Source organism: Peromyscus californicus, unplaced genomic scaffold (genome assembly GCF_007827085.1).
Source record: "Peromyscus californicus insignis strain IS unplaced genomic scaffold, ASM782708v3 Scaffold_3__1_contigs__length_106647218, whole genome shotgun sequence".
In the NCBI taxonomy this organism is placed as follows: domain Eukaryota; kingdom Metazoa; phylum Chordata; class Mammalia; order Rodentia; family Cricetidae; genus Peromyscus; species Peromyscus californicus.
This window is the reverse complement of record NW_026294551.1, coordinates 14,138,043-14,155,769: the sequence shown is the minus strand read 5'-3', so window position 1 is coordinate 14,155,769 and position 17,727 is coordinate 14,138,043. Positions and strand designations below refer to the sequence as shown.

The window sequence follows — 17,727 nt, the reverse complement described above, 5'->3', positions numbered from 1 at the left end:
TTTTCTTCTATATGACTTTATAACATTCAAAATTTAAATAAAATTGGATAAATTCTCTATGACTTACAGCTTTGAATTTTATCTAAGTTTATAACATTAATTTTTCTTTTGTATATGGAGTCTAAAATTGAAGTATTCTGCTTTTACTGGATAGCCAAGTTGCTCTCAGTTTGTTGCTAATATGAGTTCTTGACCAGAATTGTTGTATTCATATTTTGTTACTTAGCTTACACTAAAACTTGGGTATCATTCAGAAGATTTGTAGCAGTTTCAGCCAGCTAACAAATGGTCCATTTCTCACTCATCCTAGTCTTTAACAAAATGCTTTAGGCAAATTTTGTTAATGACATTATGAAGGCTATACTAGATGTGAGTAGACACAAAGAAAGCAGACTAATTACCCATTATGTGTTGAGAGTGCAGCGTGTGTTAGTGTGGCAGCTGTTGAATGGGAAGGGCAGGAAGGAAAAGCTGTGGAAGAGTAAGGGATGTTCAGTGACTGACCGGACTGAGAAATGGAAATATTGGCTTGGCCACTTAATTGACTATCAGGTAGAGGAACTTATTTTAAAACTTAGTTTTATTTTAGACTGGCCAAGTTTGAGGAGATGGTAAGATTAATTGTAGAATTAAAGGCATGGAGCTCATGAAATTCAAAGGCTGCAGGCACCTTGTGGACTCACTGTAGTGGAGTTGTTGCCAATAGGCAAGAGCAGCTCTGCTTTTCAGGGACTCCAGAGAATAATGGGGCGGATGGAGATGGAGAGAGGAGGGTGTCTGTCCTGGATGGACAGTTAGAAGGGTGGAAACAAGATGTGAAATGAAGGCAACATGGCTCTCCTATTAATTTTGGGAACAGGCTAGTTACAGAGAAAGGGTAAGTGGAATTGTCGGGCAAGAATACAGAAAGCCCGAAGGAGAACATGTCATGTTTGAAGGTGCAGGGGATGTTGCTGTTGGAGGGAAGTCCAGTTGCCAGCATGGGAGAGCACAGGAAACTCCACAGAAGGACAGATGGCCTCTGCTAGAGAGCAACATCAAAGAAGGGAATGAAACCCTGGTGCTTTTCTTTTCAACTCGCCTTTGCCCTGAGCCTTTTGGAGCTTTGGATGCACATTTCTTAGTACCTCCCTTTTGTCATGATTATTTAACTGTCCAGAAAATTAAATCTTTCACATAAGAAATTTTTTTAAATATCTAAAATATTTTAATGTAATGCTTTAAAACTAGTCCTGCTTGGGAATTTGTTTTGCCGTTTTGTTATTCAACAGATTTACAAATCCTATAATATAGAAAGGCTTTACATTCTTATAGACTTATACTGCATCTGCATTAACCAGACTAGCCTGTATCTCTTGGTCAGAGTGGAATAAACTCTAACGTTAGTAAAAAGCTTGGGGTTTGTCTTCATTTCATCATTCAGTTTCATCTTTGGGTGTCTGGATAGCTTTGTTTCTTTGTTCTCTGAAGGAGCAGCTTGCAGCTAGAGTTGATCTGAGATGTGAGGTAAGGCTGCGTTCTTGACATGGCCGCCACCGCCACCATTGTCGGTACCTTCTTCCTTCTGATGCTGGACTTGTTCTAGAATTTGGATTTTCTCGAATTCGTTAAATACATTTTTTTCTCAAAATATGCTTTCTTTTTTCAGGAATATGTTAATTTTTTTCTAGTATATACTTGAAGTCGAGATTTTTTTAAAAGTAGTAATGAAAGTTTAACTCTCATTTAAATCTCCTTTCTGATTTCTTGTCCATGCTATTAAATTTCTGCCCTGATCTTTAACTTACTTCTGTACTTCATCATCTGTTTATTTGAATCCTTATTGAGGTTGCTCATTCTTCAAATTAGCTTTGAGTTCTTAAGCATTCCATCCATTCCAACATCTTTGGATTCAGTTATTAGAAATCTGTGAACTTCTAGTGGAATCAGATTCCTTATTTTTTCATCTGACTTACACTTCTGAGTTTCTGCTTGTATATCTGTGGGAATGGATAGGTCTTCTATTTTTAATTAAAGGTTTTATTAATGAGCATCCTTTTAGTTCCCAGTACCACTCAGAGAGGAGAAAACAAACTGCCATCATAGCAACAGCATCCAAATAAAGTAGATATAAAAATACAAATAAAGTCAGATAAAGCAAGCTGCTTCCTCATTACAGGTGGTTATGAGCTACACTGTGGCTGCTAGAAATTGAACCCAGGTCCTCTAGAAGAGCAGCTAGTGCTCTTAATTGCTGAACCAACTCTTTAGCTCCAATAAATATTTTCTTACGTATTTTTAGAATGTGTTTATGAATTTTCTTTTATAAGTGGAGTAACTGTAACAACCAATGGCAGTTACTATCATAAACAAATTAGCAGGTACTCTCATCCCTTTTCCTGTTTTCTATGGCTAGAGGTACATGGGAACATTACAATGCTGACAGAATGAAAAGATTCCACTACATGAAGGTTTTGAATCGCAGTACCAAAATCGTGATCATTACTGTCTGTTTAAAAGAAAAATAACTCTTTGTAGGAAGATCAATTTTACCTTAAAATGTATTAGTTACTCTTACATTGGGATTAAACTGATAATATTTGAGACCATCCATTCAGATTTGTCTTTGTCCTGTTTCCTCTCATTTCTTTCAGGCTTTCTCTTCTTTGTCCTTTGTGTACCCTCCCTCCAGTAATCTCACTGAAGGGATTGAGAAATTGCCTGGCATTGGTTCATAGAGCGCCTTGAGCTGCGATAGTGTTCACCACGGGCCACATCAGTTCAGCTACTTCATACAGTTTTATCTGGGCAGTCTAATACTTTTCCATTTATGTTAGAAACGCATTTTCATCTTATGTCTTAATCTTGGGGAGAAACCAAGTTGAACATGTTGGTATATTGGACTTCTCTTTTTTCTTGTGATATTTCCTACATGAATAAAAATATCAGATTTTGTGAGTAGGACAAGTCATCTTAATGAGAATTCTAGAGGCATTTATGCAAAAAATTTAACATTTTGGGAAGATTAATTCCCTGAAAGTTTAAAACTGTCTGGAAATATGTACTCACAATATTAAGATCATTTCTATGTGGAAAAATATGAGTGATTGTTTTCCTAACATTTTATGTTTTCTAATTTTTATATTAAATAGTTTTTACTCATAAAAGCAAACAGCCATAAAAATATTTATAGCACTTTCCCAAGCCTGCATTTGGGAAGTGAAACTATATTCAGAGTTTTATTTGAGAAACTAACATTAATTTCTTTTAAAAGTGAGTATAAACTTCCGTTTCACTCCACAATGAAATAAACCTCTTGCAGCCTAGCTCCTGTAACTGACAACTCTAGACAGAGTATGGAGGCAGCCGCCTGGGGATGCTGAAAAGTAAACAAAGCAGGCCAATGGGAGAGGAACACAGGTATGGCTGATACAGCAGGCTGTTTCCTTGGTGCCTGTCTGCATATTTGCTTTTCTTCTTTAACTGCCAGCTTTGACTCCAGGGTAGGCAAAATTGGGGAATTGTGGAGTAGGCTTAGATGGTTAAAATCCACAGAAAAACCCATCTTTTCAGCTAGAGGTCTAGGAAATAGACAAGGAGAGCCAGTGGGAATGCTGCCTTCCTTCCTCCCTCCCTCCTCCTCCCTTCTTCCCTCCCTCCTTCCTTCCTTTCTTTTCCTAGCCTTATCTCTAGTCCAGCCTAAACCCCTGTTGTGGTGCAGTGGCAGCGAATTGGGCCTGTCAGTACAAAGCCAGGGAACAGTACCTATGTTGCACCAAGAAGACTGCCATGCAGGTTACATCTGTTTCCCTTGTATTTTCTCTCATCACTTGGCTCTGGAGTGCTCAGTCAATGGGGCTGACACAGACTTTGAGGGAGCTCAGCATTTTGGCCTATGGGACTGAAAAGGAAATGTTCAGTGTTAATGTGTGGGGTGATTTGAGAAAGCAGGGAGATGTGTGTGTGTGTATAAAACAGCATACATGTTGACCTTTTGCCATGGTGCCTTTATTAGGAACACATTCAGAAATATCATAGTAAAATTTTAGAGAATTGTATTATGACTGAAACTGTTGCTGTAGCCCTGGATGGTACATCTATGATAGCTTTGTAGGGACATGGACAATAGAACTGGACTCAGAACTTTTCCACGGAAGGGGTAATAGAACTAGTAGTGGCAGTTGTCCACTGAGAAACAAACCATCCTTGTCACCATTTTTGAGTCTTACAACGTGACTATAATGGTTTTAATTATAACCCCTCAGATAAAGAGATCTAACTAGAGACCAATAACAGAAATGGTGTGGGCTAGAGCCACTCAGTAGCTAGAGCTATTGACCAGTATCCATATAGCTCTTGATTAAAAACTGAGAGAAGAGAGAGGACTCCAATCTTCTTGGTCACACCTAGGTTTAGTTATCACCAAAGCGTAAAACTGGGCATGATGGTGCATGACTACAACACCAGCACTTGGGAGGCAAAGCCAAGAGAGTTAAGAGTTCAAGTGCATCCTCAGCTAGATCATGAGTTTGAAACTAGCCTGGGCTATATTGTACTATGTCTTAAAAACAAGTGCATACTTGGAAATTCCACAAATACTTATCAATTCAATATTATACTTCTGAAAATTTCAGAATTAGAAAATACTTTAACTTAATTGACAGTGGCAAATCAGAATTTGTGGGAACCAGCTAAAGTAGGTCTTCATGGAAAATTAACAGCATGGAATGCTTATGACATAAAAGAAGGTAGAGGAGTCTTATCCCTTGAATTAGCAGCATTACAAACTGTGGAGACTTGCTCTCTTGCTAAGCAGCACAATTGATAAGAAATATTAACAATATATGGAAATCATCCTAAGAGCACAGAGCAAATGATTACATGCTTATTCAAGAAAACCAATTACAGCTTATTAAGAACAGCAAAACTCTGTGGCACTTAGGCCATGACTTACTATTGTTCTCTCCTGTCACTCTAGCTCAGCATTATAGAAGTCACATCCTTACTGGGTGTGACCAAGAAGATAGTAATTCTCTCTCTTCCCTTCCCTCAATTTCCAGTCTGGAGATATTGTATGTCCTAGGGAACGGTATGCTGCCAGCATTTTGTAGCCATTTGAAATCTGAGTTAAAAGGGTAAGCTTCTGGTGAATGTAGCTGAGTGAGGGGTGTGAATGCCTTTCTTCCTCAGTCCCCATTAGTAGAACATAGCCTTCCATTCATAGTGCAGATTGCATATCAAGGGTGGCAAGCCAAGAAGACCAGAGGTAGTATATCTACATGGTGCCCATAATGGCTAATGGCCCAGAGATCTAGTCCAGGGCCCAGGCAGTCCAGAACAGTGAGGTCAGTTCTCACCAAGGACTCAGTGTGTTGGAAACTGTGTAAACTTCCTAACCAGGCCCAAGGAAACAATGGAGATTTTGATGGTAAACTGAACTAAATATCCAGTTTAGCAGAAATACAAGGAATGGAAACATCTAAATAGAGATAGCCCTGCTAAAACCAATGGCATCTAAAGCTGATTATGCGTATGACCAATATTGTACCTACTGAAGAGTGACACCAAGTCTTTACCCTGTGAGTGAAACAAACTACACAAAAATGTCCGACTAAGCTATGAAATAATTAACAAGTAAGCAACAGCAATTGCTTCTGGACAGAGGGGTCAGAGTCTGTAGTTGCTATGTTGTAAAATGTATAGTTTTCAAGAAAACATACAAGCCATACACACAAAGAATTACCAGTGAGTGACCTGGACATTGGGAAAAAGTCAGGCAGCAGAAATCACTCAGGGATCCAGAGGCCAGATTTAATCGATTTCAAAGCAGCCATTATAAATATATTCAAAAAAAGGGGCAAACCATATGTAAAGAAGTAAAGAATGCAGTTATCACCATTAAATGGGAATAGACTCTCAATAAAAAATAAAATAAATATATATGAACTACATGGAATTTAATCTGTAAAACAGAAAGAAATGATTAAAAAAATAAACATTGTTTCAGAGAATATGGGATACCTTTAAATATATCAGTATAACATAGGCATAATGGAGGTACTAGAATGAGAAGAGGGGGGAAAGGATCAGGAATATATTTGAAAACATAATGCCTGAAAAATTTCAAATTTGGTGAAAAAAACTGATCTATGCATTCATAAAACCCAGTGACCTTCAAGTAAGGCTAAACACAAAGATTATGTGTAGACACCTTGTAGTAGAAATATTGGAAGTAAAAATGATTAAATCAGTAAGAAAGAAAAGAACAAAGTACTAAGTCATCAAACTGTCTAAAGAAACCAGAGCAAAGAGGACAAGTTAACCCAAAGCAAGTAGATGAAAGAAGTAGTAAAGATTAAAATAGAAACAGAAGCAGCTGAACCCAGAAAAGCATTAGAAAAAAATAAATGAAACTAACAGCTGGATCTTTAAATGACAAATAAACTTAACAAGCATTTATCCAGACTGACTAAGAATTAAAAAAAAAAAAGCTTGCTAATATTAGTACTGAAAGAGGAGATAGACTACAGAACCTACAGATGTTCAAAGTCAAATAAGGAATTACTGCAGATACCTCCGAGGGCATAAATTTGACTGTAGATAAAAGGGACAGAGTCCTTCAGCAAACTGAACTCACTAAAAAGAGAAATCTGAATAGTTCTATAGCTATTAAATGTCATGAACTTGTAGTTAAAAATATTCTACCAAGGAAACTCCAGTCATAGATGATTTATCTGATGCATCTAATGAAGCAGTTAAGGGAGAAGTAATAGCCATCACAGCTTTTCAACAAGATAGAAGTATCATTTCCAAATCACATTGTGTGGCCAGTGTTAGTATCAAAACCAGACAACACAGAAATAATCTGTAGAGCTCACATATGATGAGGAATTTTATTCAGAATGAATGAAGAATTCTTGCTAAGGAAGCCTAATGAAAAGAAAGGCAAAGGATGCTATAAAGAGATACAACTAGATGTCTATTAAAGGGTTTTAGCCAACAGTTGACAGTGCTAAGTGCTGGTGAGGATGAGGAGCAACTGGAACACACTTCTTTCTACTGGGAGTGCAAAATATTACTTTCCAAAGCTGGACAACTTTCAAAGGAAGTAAAACATTTACCATATAACCCAAGAATGTCACACTGAGGGTTAATTTAAGTAAGATGAATGTGTCTACTCAAACCAAACATTCATACAAGTATTTGTAATAGCCCCCTTTATTTTATAATTGACTAAAATGCAAAGGACTCTAAATACTTTTAAGTGTAGAATGGATGAAAAGATGGCATGTGCATACATACAATGGAGTTTGCCTCAGTGATACAAAGAACTGTTATCAGGCCATACAAAAAAGTGGATGATTTTCAGGAACACTATGCAGAATGAAAGATGCTAGACTAACATTTTTCAGAAACTGAAAAGATGCTAATTTTAATTGGATTTATATAGCAGAAACAAAAAATTCTTACTAGGCTAGAGGCCAGAATAGTACTTTGTAGATTTTAAAGATTAACTTCAAGTATATATAAACTTTTTAAATTACTCTTTGGATTTTAAATTACTGATGATTCCTGTGCTAGTTGTTTTTGTTTTTGTCAATTTGACACAAGCAAGAGTCATTGAAGAAGAAGGAATCTCAACTGAAAGCATGTCTTCATTGATTGGCTGATTAATGATTGATGTGGGAGGGCTTAGCCCTCTGTGAGCAGTTCCATCCCTGGGCAGGTGGTTCTGGGTAGTATAAGAAATCAGGCTGTATCTTTGTGGATTTCTGGGGACCTCTCTAGCACTTTGCTTCTTCCTATTCCCATGGGGTCTTCATTTATCATGGTCTCTTTTTCCTTGTTCTCCCTCTCTGTTCTTGATCCAGCTGGAATTTCCTGCTCCCCTAAGCTCTCTTTCCCTCAACCCTTGCCCTTCATTACCCCACCTCACGTCCAGCTTGCTCATGTAGATCTCATCCATTTCTCTGTCGTTGGGCAATCCCTGTGTCTTTCTTAGGGACCTCTTTACTAGGTAGCCTCCTTGGAATTGTGAGTAGCAGTCTAGTCATCCTTTGTTTGACATCTAGTATCCACCTATGAGTGAGTACATACCATGTTTGCAGACTACTGGCAATGGTCCATAGAAAGCCCAAACTGACCTACTCTGGTGATCGGATGGCCAAACAACCTAACTGTCATGGTAGAACTCTCATCCAATGACTGATGGAAGCAGATGCAGAGATCCAGGGCCAGGCCCCAGGTGGAGCTCCGGGAGTCCAATCAGCGAGAAAGAGGAGGGATTCTATGATCGAGAATTGTTGAGACCATGATTAGAAAAAGCACAGGGACAAATAGCCAAACTAGTAGAAACACATGAACTATGAACCAATAGCTGAGGAGCCCACAACTGGATCAGGCCCTCTGGATAAGTGAGACAGTTGATTAGCTTGAACTGTTTTGGGAGGCATCCAGGCTGTGGGACTGGGACCTGTGCTCATTGCATGAGCTGGCTGTTTGGAACCTGGGGCCTATGCAGGGACTCTTTGCTCAGCCTGGGTGAAGGGAGGAGGGGACTGGACCTGACTTGACTGAGTCTACTAGGCTGAGCTGAATCCCCAGGGGAGTCCTTGCCCTGGAGGAGATGGGAATGGGAGGTGGGTTGGGGAGGGGGAGGGCAGAAAGAGGGAGGACAGGGTGATCCCTGGCTGATATGTAAAATTAAATTAAATTATAAAATAAAAAATAAAAAAAAAAGAAAGCAGGCTGAGTAAACCATGGAGAATAAGCCAGTAAAGCAATACTCCTCCATGGCCTCTGCATCAGTTCCTGCCTCTAGGTTCCTATTTCAGGTTCCTGCCCTATTGCTCAAATTCCTAAATGGTCTTTTCATTAAAAAAACCCAGAGCCAGATATTGGGGTAAATGCTGAAAGATCAGAGAGACAAAGGAACAAGCCACAGCTACTTCTCACCTTGCCAACTCCACAAATCCTCTGACTGAATGTCTCTGAGTCCTCAGGCAAAAGGGGTCCAGCCAAAAAGGGGCTGAGTCCTCAGTAGAAACGGCCTCCAGCCAAAAAGGCTTCAGCCAAAAAGGCTCTCAGTCGAAACGCTTTAGTTCCTGTCTCCTCACATCTTATATACCTTTCTCCACTCCACTTCCTTCCTAGTGCTGGGATGAAAGGCGTGTGTGCTTCCCAAATACTGGTAGCAAAGGCATGAGATCTCAAGTGCTGGGATTAAAGACAAAGGCATGTGATTCCCAAGTGCTAGGATTAAAGGTGTGTGCCACCACTGCCTGGCTCTGTTTCTCTCCTAAACTGAATCAATCTCATGTAATCCAGGGTGGCTTTCAACTCACAGAGATCCATCTGGATCTCTGCCTCCTGAGTGCTAGGATTAAAGGTGTGTGCCACCACTGCCTGGCCTCTCTGTTTAATCTAGTAGCTTGTTCTGTTCTCGAATCTTCAGGCAAATTTTATTAGGGTACACAATATGTCACCACACTGCCCCAACTTTCTTCCTGATGGACTACAACTATAAGGGTAAATAAACCCTTTCCTCCTTAAGCTGCTTTTCATCATGGAGTTTATTACAGCAATAGAATGTGGACTAAGACAGTGCCATTGAATGGATTTGCTAAAACTCAAAGAACTATAGAGTGAATCTCATTCAAAAAATTTAACTAAATATTTTCTGAAGTTTATAATGAACAGTCAGCCATGGGGTATTCTCTTCTCTTTTTATTTATTATTTGAAGAAAAATAAAATAAATCATTTGTGTTCCTGAACTATGCATGTACTTTTCATATTTTTACTTATCATGCCTGAAAAACCTGGAAGCCTTTCAGGACAACTAATTTTTGTATGTTCATGTAGAATTTTTTCTTTTAAAAATCATCATTCACTTTGAGTTATCTTTTGAAAGAAGTCAAGAAATAGCCAGGCATGTAAAGCAACATGTACTCCCGGCATTTGCAAAGCATAGGCAGGAGGATTGCTATGAGTTTGAGGCTAGCCCAGGCTATAGAATAACCCTGTCTTTATAAAAAACAAAATGAAGCAACAAAAATCAGAGCTGTTAAGATGACTTCCTGGGTAAAGGCACTTGTCAAGCTTCAGGCCCTGAGCCCTATGCCCAGAACCCTCATCACAGAAGGAGAGAGCCACTCTCAGTAGTTGCCCTCTGACTTCCACACCCACAATGTGGTGTGTGCCCCCCATACACAGAAGTCAGTAAGTAAAGTTAAAACACCAAAGACGGGAACTAGGTTTGAGACTACTATAGCTGATAGTTGATCTTAAAAAGGAGATGACAGTTTCTAAAACTGAAAAGAAATATGGTTATAGAACAGTGGCCAAGGAAAAGAAGTTTTGTTTGTGAGTTTATTTTTGTATGGCCATGGGGTATTTATAAAGTGGATCTGATTAGGAAATAAATAATTATTTCAATAAGACTAGAAATTACCACCAAGAGAATAGTTTCCTTTTCACGTTTCTACCTGAAAATCAAAATCAAGATACAAAACCCATCAATATCAAATAGCTCTGTAAAAGTAATAATTAAAACCAAAGGTAGGTTTATGTGAGCGAGAATTGTTGAGACCAAGGTTGGATAAAGCACAGGGACAAATAGCCAAATGAATGGAAACACATGAACTATGAACCAATGGCTGAGGGGTCCCCACTGGATCAGGCCCTCCGAATGGGTGAGACAGTTGATTGGCTTGATCTGTTTGGGAGGCATCCAGGCAGTGGGACCAGATCTTGTGCTCATTGCATGAGTTGGCTGTTTGAAACCTGGGGCCTATGCAGGATTGTTTGGCTCGGCCTGGGAGGAGGGGACTAGACCTACCTGGACTGAGTCTACCAGGTTGACCTCAGTCTGTGGGGGAGGCTTTGCCCTGGAGGAGATGGGAATGGGGGTGGGGGGGTTGGGGGGAAGGTGAGGGGGACGGGAGGGGGGAGAACAAGGGAATCCGTGGCTGATATGTAGAACTGAATTGTATTGCAAAATAAATTAAAATAAATTAAAAAAAAAAACTGGTTAAAAACTAAAAAAAAAAAAAAAGACAAAAAAAAAAAAAAACCAAAGGTAAACATTAATGAGTAATAGTGAACAGTCATAGAAGTTCTGTGCTGTTTTTAAAGTGGTGCTGAGAATCAAAGATCCACTAATGATCTATTACTTAACCTCAAGAAAAAAAACAAATCAAAACAACAACAAAAAAACCTAACCAGGTAAAAACAAAACCAAAACTGAACCTTAGGCCATCAGAACCAATAGATGAAACGTTCTTTCTTGACACAGTGGCATGGTGTAATTTGTCTCACGGGCAGCATACAACAGTGTTTCCTGCTTGTGTTCTGTTCATTTGGCCTTTCTTTCCTTTTCCTTGTGGTACTGGATGGTGTGTTTGTGTGTATATATGTTGCTTAAGCTTGTTTAAATGATTGCTGAAATATTTTGGGTAAACTAGTGAATGAGTCTTCACATGTAGAATTATTTCTGTGGAAAAATAATGTTCTTTGTGTGTTTGTTTGTGTGTGTGTATGTGTGTGTGCACATGTGTGCGTGCACATGCATTGGTACGTGCACACATACTTATAGAAGTCCGTGGACAACTTGTGGGAGTTGGTTCTCTCCTTCTATCATGTAGGGCCCAGGGACTGAAGTCAGGCCGTCAGATTTGGCAGCAGGCTTCTTCACCCACTGAGTCATCTCACTGGCCCTGACATGGATTTCTACGATTTCTATAGATAAGATATACTCTTTTTTTTTTTTTTTTTTTTTTTTTTTTGGTTTTTCGAGACAGGGTTTCTCTGTGAAGCTTTGCGCCTTTCCTGGAACTCGCTTTGGAGACCAGGCTGGCCTCAAACTCACAGAGATCCGCCTGGCTCTGCCTCCCGAGTGCTGGGATTAAAGGCGTGCGCCACCACTGCCCGGCAAGATATACTCTTGAAGCACAGTTGACTAGATGTTGAAAGATGAATCCCTTGCCCAGCTCCCTTCATCCTGTGAAGCGTTTTCCTATATTATAATTTTAAAAAGTTATTTTAGTTGGTGTTCCTGGTAATATATCATTTGACAATGTCTTTCCCTCTAAAGTTTGTATATCTGATAAAGTACTTTTTAACTTTTCTGGAAACGAAACTTCTCTAACTGACTATTAGTCCATCAGAAGGTATTTTCTTATGGAAGTTGAGCCAAAACCTGAATAATTTCAAAACAGAAACCAACAAAAAAACAATTTGTAATCCAGTGTGCCTACTAAAAAACTAAATGAAATAAGACATCAAAAGTCAGTTTTCATTAGAGAGCATTCATATATCCGTATTAATGCCTAGCTTAAATTATTATATATTTTGTTATTGCTATTCTGTTTGCTTTTGAAACAAATGTGCAGATGCCTGATGGACTTGTGCTGTTGGAATCTAGTTATTTGGGGCTTTGCCTTCTATGTACTTTCATCAGTGTTTCACATGACTGTGCTATAGCTTCCATGCTAGACATTCTTTTTTTTGTGGCATTTGTTCTTGATGTATTTTGAGAGAAGGAGGTTTTCTGAAAAAACATGAAAGAAGTCAGCCTTAAGACTGTTTACACATTGCTCCATCCAAGTCCATGCTGCCTGCGGATTGCAAAGTGGGAGTAGTCAACTTCAAAGCACATCTGGCTGTTGTTACAAAATCAGAAAATAGATTGCTTATTTTCCCTAAATAGACTCAAGAACATGCTTTTCTTTGAATATTTCCCAAACTCAGTGTATTATAAATGAATAAGAACAATGGAATATTGTTACCATTTTCACTGTTTTTTTGTTGTTTTTATGAATTAGAATAGACATTTTTCTTTATTCATAAATTTGAAAAAATAATTCATAATAATAGAAACCCTTCACTTCTTTATTTAATGCTTTTAAAGATGAAGGGGGTGGAATAAGACTTACTTCTGTATAGCTGAAATGCTGTATTGCAATTAACTAGACCAATATTTTGTGCCCTGCTTATAAATGGAGAGCTGAGCAAAAATAAGTCACAGATGGTTTCCTTGGCCTTTGGTTTTAAATCTAAACTTAATTAGAGCTTAAGCATCTTTGAGACTTGTTTTTACTCTTCCTGTTTCTTCTTATATTTAATTCAGCTTCATGAGTCGGAGTTGAGTGTGTTCGTTGGTGTGTGTGTCTTTGAAGAACTCACTTTCTGTGTTCCCCAAATGAAGAATGCTAACTTCCTTTTCACATGTACTTCCAGACAGCAGCTATTTGTTGAATGTACTTTGTTACTTCCTAGAGCTTGCTGCCTGTCTTTATTTTATTTATTTATTTATTTTTTTGGTTTTTTGAGACAGGGTTTCTCTGTGTAGCTTTGCGCCTCTCCTGGAACTCACTTGGTAGCCCAGGCTGGCCTCGAACTCACAGAGATCCGCCTGCCTCTGCCTCCCAAGTGCTGGGATTAAAGGCGTGCGCCACTACCGCCAGGCTGCTGCCTGTCTTTAAAGAGCTACGTATGTCCAGTTCGGCACCTCCTTCTCAGGCAACCTTACTTAGTAAGTGCACTGTTGTGGTTCACATATCTGCTAGTAGTGCTTTGCATCCTGAGCATTGAAGTCAGAATTCCATGCAGCCAGTCTGTAGTGTTGCCAAACATACAGTTGTGGTGACTTTGTACTTTGTGCTAATTTGGTTGAAGTTTGGGATCTTTATTTGGCTACTTTTATGTGGATCTTGGAATTGCTATTCACTTTCTCTTCATTGGGATGTAGGCACTGCTGGTAGGTGTTTTTATTTGGTTCCATTGTTGGTCTATGTGCAGGACCAGGAGAGAAATTTAAATTCAGATGGTTTCCAGTACCTTTATGTGATCTAGTCTCTAGGTGAAGAAAACCATGTGCATATTTTCCTGTTCTAGGGACTAAAATGCATGTAATTCCTCAGATCCCGTTTGGTGTTCTGCTAGACCTTTGCTATTTTAAATTCTGGTTTTTTTTTTTTAAGTTTAGTCCCTCTGTTTTCTTTAATTGATTCTTTATCTTTGCCTTTTGTGTCAAATTGAGTGTAATATCTTCACAATTAAATAAAATTTAACTTTTTGAAAACTGGCTAGGATTTTGGAAGATAGAATAAGATATATGTGAAAAAACTTGTCTCTTAATCCTGTGTAATCCAGGGTAAGAACCACTTTCTTCTTTGGAGTCATAATGTTCTTATTCATTTTGTGGTTATTGGTGTAGTAGGTTGTGAGCTTATGACATGAAGAAATTAGACTCTTCTGATAATGACTTTTAATTTTTATTTTATTTGTAAATGAAATAGTTGGTATAGAAATCATAAAGAATTTATCATAAAGCAATTCAAGAAATGCTTGATTGAAAGGCATTAAATGTGTGTTAGATGCCAGACCTACAAAGCTTAGAAGACACTATCCTTGTCCTTAGTCTGCCCAAAGATGTGTGTGGAAACAGTGCTGAACACTCAAGGTATTAGGTAAGGGCCATGAATGTGAAGCCAGGATGCTTAGGAGCTGCTGAGAGGTGGGACCAAATGTAGTTCCCTCTCCCTCCTCTTCCCTAAGAATATTGTGGGCACTGGATTGGGGGTTCGGAATAGACTGGTGAATGTGGCAATCACTCTTTGTTTTGGCAATCCACATTTTTTTTGGAAAAAAAATAGGTGCTAGGTCATAAAAAGAGGTGAACATCCAGGGTGGCACTAGCCTGGTTGGGTTTAATTTTCCTGAGGACCTCATTCTGACTCAGTGAGTCTTGAAGAAGGGGGGAGAATGATTGCAGCTTTGAGCAGGTAGTGCTTGCGAGATAAAACAAGTTGTCTGGTGCCCCTGGAATGTGGAGTAAGTTGGGGAATAGTGAAGTTGAAAAGATAGCTTTAGGGAGAATCTCAAAGAATATCATGTCCTCATTTATGCTGTGAGTTACAGTTAGAGTCGTATCTCTAGAATGTCAAGGGGTGTAGTGACTAAATGGAGATTTAAAGAACGAATACATGTATACTTAGAGGGTTTGGGAGGCATAAACAAACAGGCAGATGGGCACAAGTTCTGGTAACATAGTCATTCAGATTTGGGAAATGTGAAAATGTGAAGTGAAGAGCCTTCGATGAAAGTGGGCATTGAGGTAGAGGGCCATGAAGGTGTATTTAGACACAGAAAGGAAGTTCACTGAAATGTATGTGTGGTACTATAGAAAATGAACTAAATATTAAGATATACAGAAGACATTTTCACACAGAAAAATGTATTTTATTCAAACAACTCCAGGATTAATGTCTTTATTTGCAATATTTCAGATAGAAAATCCTCGGTACCTGAGACAGAAGCCTCTTCCAGTTTCTCTGGTAAGTGATGATTTCACTGGACTTTTTCTACGGACAGGTATCTTTAAATAAAATGAAGTTTTTAAAATATAAAATAATGTAGATCCACATTAGAAAGGGTAATCGTATTTTAGTCCTTTTGCTTAGAAGTGAATGAGTCACTTTTTTCTCCAAAGCTAACCTTATTTTGAAATGAGTTTCTGAGACTTTATTAGTTTACTTTTAAAAAGTTGATAAACTAGTCCTGGGTAGTTTTAAATAACTCTTACTGCTTCTACAGATAACTCCAAAGGTCAGCCTGAGAAAGTCTAGCAGTCTTCATGATGATCATTTTCTTTCTCGAATGCATGAGAAAGAGGTAAGACTGAGTTATTTCTCATGTGCCTAGTACTTAACACAATTGATATTGTATAATAATATCAAGTTGATATTGTGTAATAGGAGCTTTCAGACTGTACATAGATGTGACACACAGGAGAAAGAGGTTAGTTATCTGGGCTCAAAACCAAATCATGATGCAGACCAGGCTCGGCCTGCCATTAAAGAGTTTAATGTGTGTCTCCAATCTTATATGCCCAGCTCCACTGCTAGGGAGGGTTGTGATGCAGGATTCTTTCCTGACTTAAAGTTCTGATGCTCAGGAGATAGAGGAAATGGCAGTTTTTAGAATGAGTGTGTTTGACCTCAGTGAATCCATGCACCCTCTTTATCTGCTTACTTGTATTTTGTCTTCTTAATTTCACCATTCTTATTGTTTATTATTATTTATTTATTTATTTTACAACCTGACTGCTGTTTCCCCTCCTTCCTGTACTCCAAGCTCTCCCCACCTCTCCTCTTCCCTCACCCCATCCATTCCTCCTCTTTTTCTATTAAGAGGAAGGCAGGCCTCCCAAGTGTAGAACCAAACATAACATATCAAGTTGAAGATTAGACAAGGCAACTCAGCATGAGGAAAAGAGTCCCAAAAGCCAGCAAAAGAGTCAGAGACAGCCCCTGCTTCCTCTGTTAGGAGTCTCACAAGAAGACCAAACTACACAACTGTAACACATATGCAGAGTGCCTAGGTCAGTCCCTTGCAGGTTCCCTGGTTGTCGGTTCAGTTTCTGTAAGCCCCTATGAGCCCAGGTTAGTTCATTCTGTGTGTTTTCATGTGGTTTCCTTGACCCCTCTGGCTCCTACAATCCTTCCTCCCCCTTTTCTGCAGGATTGCCCAAGGTCTGCCTAATGTTTGGCTATGGGTTTGCATCTCTTTCCATCAGTTGCTGGATGAAGCCTCTCTGATGACAATTGGGGCTAGGCACCAATCTATGAGTATAGCAGAACATCATCAGGAATCATTTCACTGATTTTTTTTCCAGTCATGTTTGGTTCTGTCCTAAGTCACTGGGCTATCCAGCCTCTGGGTCCTAGCCCTCTAGGCAGTGTCAGGAATGGGCTTTCTCTTGTGGCATGGGTCTCAAGCTGGACCAATCATTGGTTGACCACTCCCACAATTTCTGTGCCATCTTTATCCTAGCATGTCTTGTAGGCAGGATAAATTGTAGGTTGAAGGTTTTGTGGCTTGGTTGGTGTCCCAGTCCCTCCACTGGATGTCCTGCCTAGTTACAGGAGATGGCTAGTTCAGGCTCTGTATCCCTCATTGCTAGGAGTCTTAGCTAGGGTCACCCTCACAGATTCCTGAGAATTTTCATTGCACTAGGTTTCTAGTTTGTCCTGGAGATGCTTCCCAATTCCAGTTGTCTCTCCTAGTACTCTCTACCTCCATCTCCCCATACCTGATTCCTCCTGTTCCTGTCCCCCCCAACCCTCTACTTTACCCACAATGTTGATTCTATTTCCCCTTCCCAGGGAGATTCATATGTTTCCCCTCCTTGAGCCCTCCTTGTTACTTAGCCTCTCTGGGGCCTGTGGATTATCTTTTACTCTACAGCTAATATCTCTACTTATGAGTGACTATATACTATGTTTGTCTTTCTGGGTCTGGGTTATCGACTCAGGATGATTTTTTCTAGTTCCATCCATTTGCCTGAATTTCTTGATGTCATTTTTAATATCTAAGTAATACTTCATTGTGTAAATGTTTTTATCATTTGACAATTTCTTTATCCATTCTTTGGTTGAGGGACATCTAGGCTGTTTCTAGTTTCTGGAGGATTGTGAATAAAGCTGCTATGAACATAGCTGAGCAAGTGTCCTTGTGGTATGATGGAATATCCTTTGGGTGTATTCCCAAGAGTGGTATAGCTGGGTCTTGCAGTAGATCAATTCCTAATTTTCTGAGATGCCACCGTATTGATTTTCAAAGTGACTGCACAGTTTGCACTTGCACCAGCAATGAAGGAGTGTTCCCCTTGCTCCATATCCTATCTAGCATGAGCTGTCACTTGTTTTTTAGTCTTAGCCATTCTGACAGGTTTAAGATAGAATCTG

The 17,727-nt window shown here is 39.2% G+C and overlaps 1 protein-coding gene across 7 annotated transcripts in view; it reads left to right on the top strand.

Moving 5' to 3' along the window:
* The window catches only part of Cep112 (centrosomal protein 112), a 494,900-nt gene that overhangs the window by 48,011 nt on the left and 429,162 nt on the right, over positions 1-17,727 (top strand). For all 7 annotated transcript variants that reach the window (XR_008222117.1, XM_052755648.1, XM_052755650.1 and 4 more), the window contains exons 7-8: positions 15,268-15,315; positions 15,575-15,652. Coding sequence is in view for 6 of the 7 variants with exons in the window: in XM_052755648.1 (XP_052611608.1) it covers positions 15,268-15,315; positions 15,575-15,652 (126 nt within the window). In the remaining variant the exon portion in view is untranslated. The remainder of the gene's footprint in view (positions 1-15,267; positions 15,316-15,574; positions 15,653-17,727) is intronic.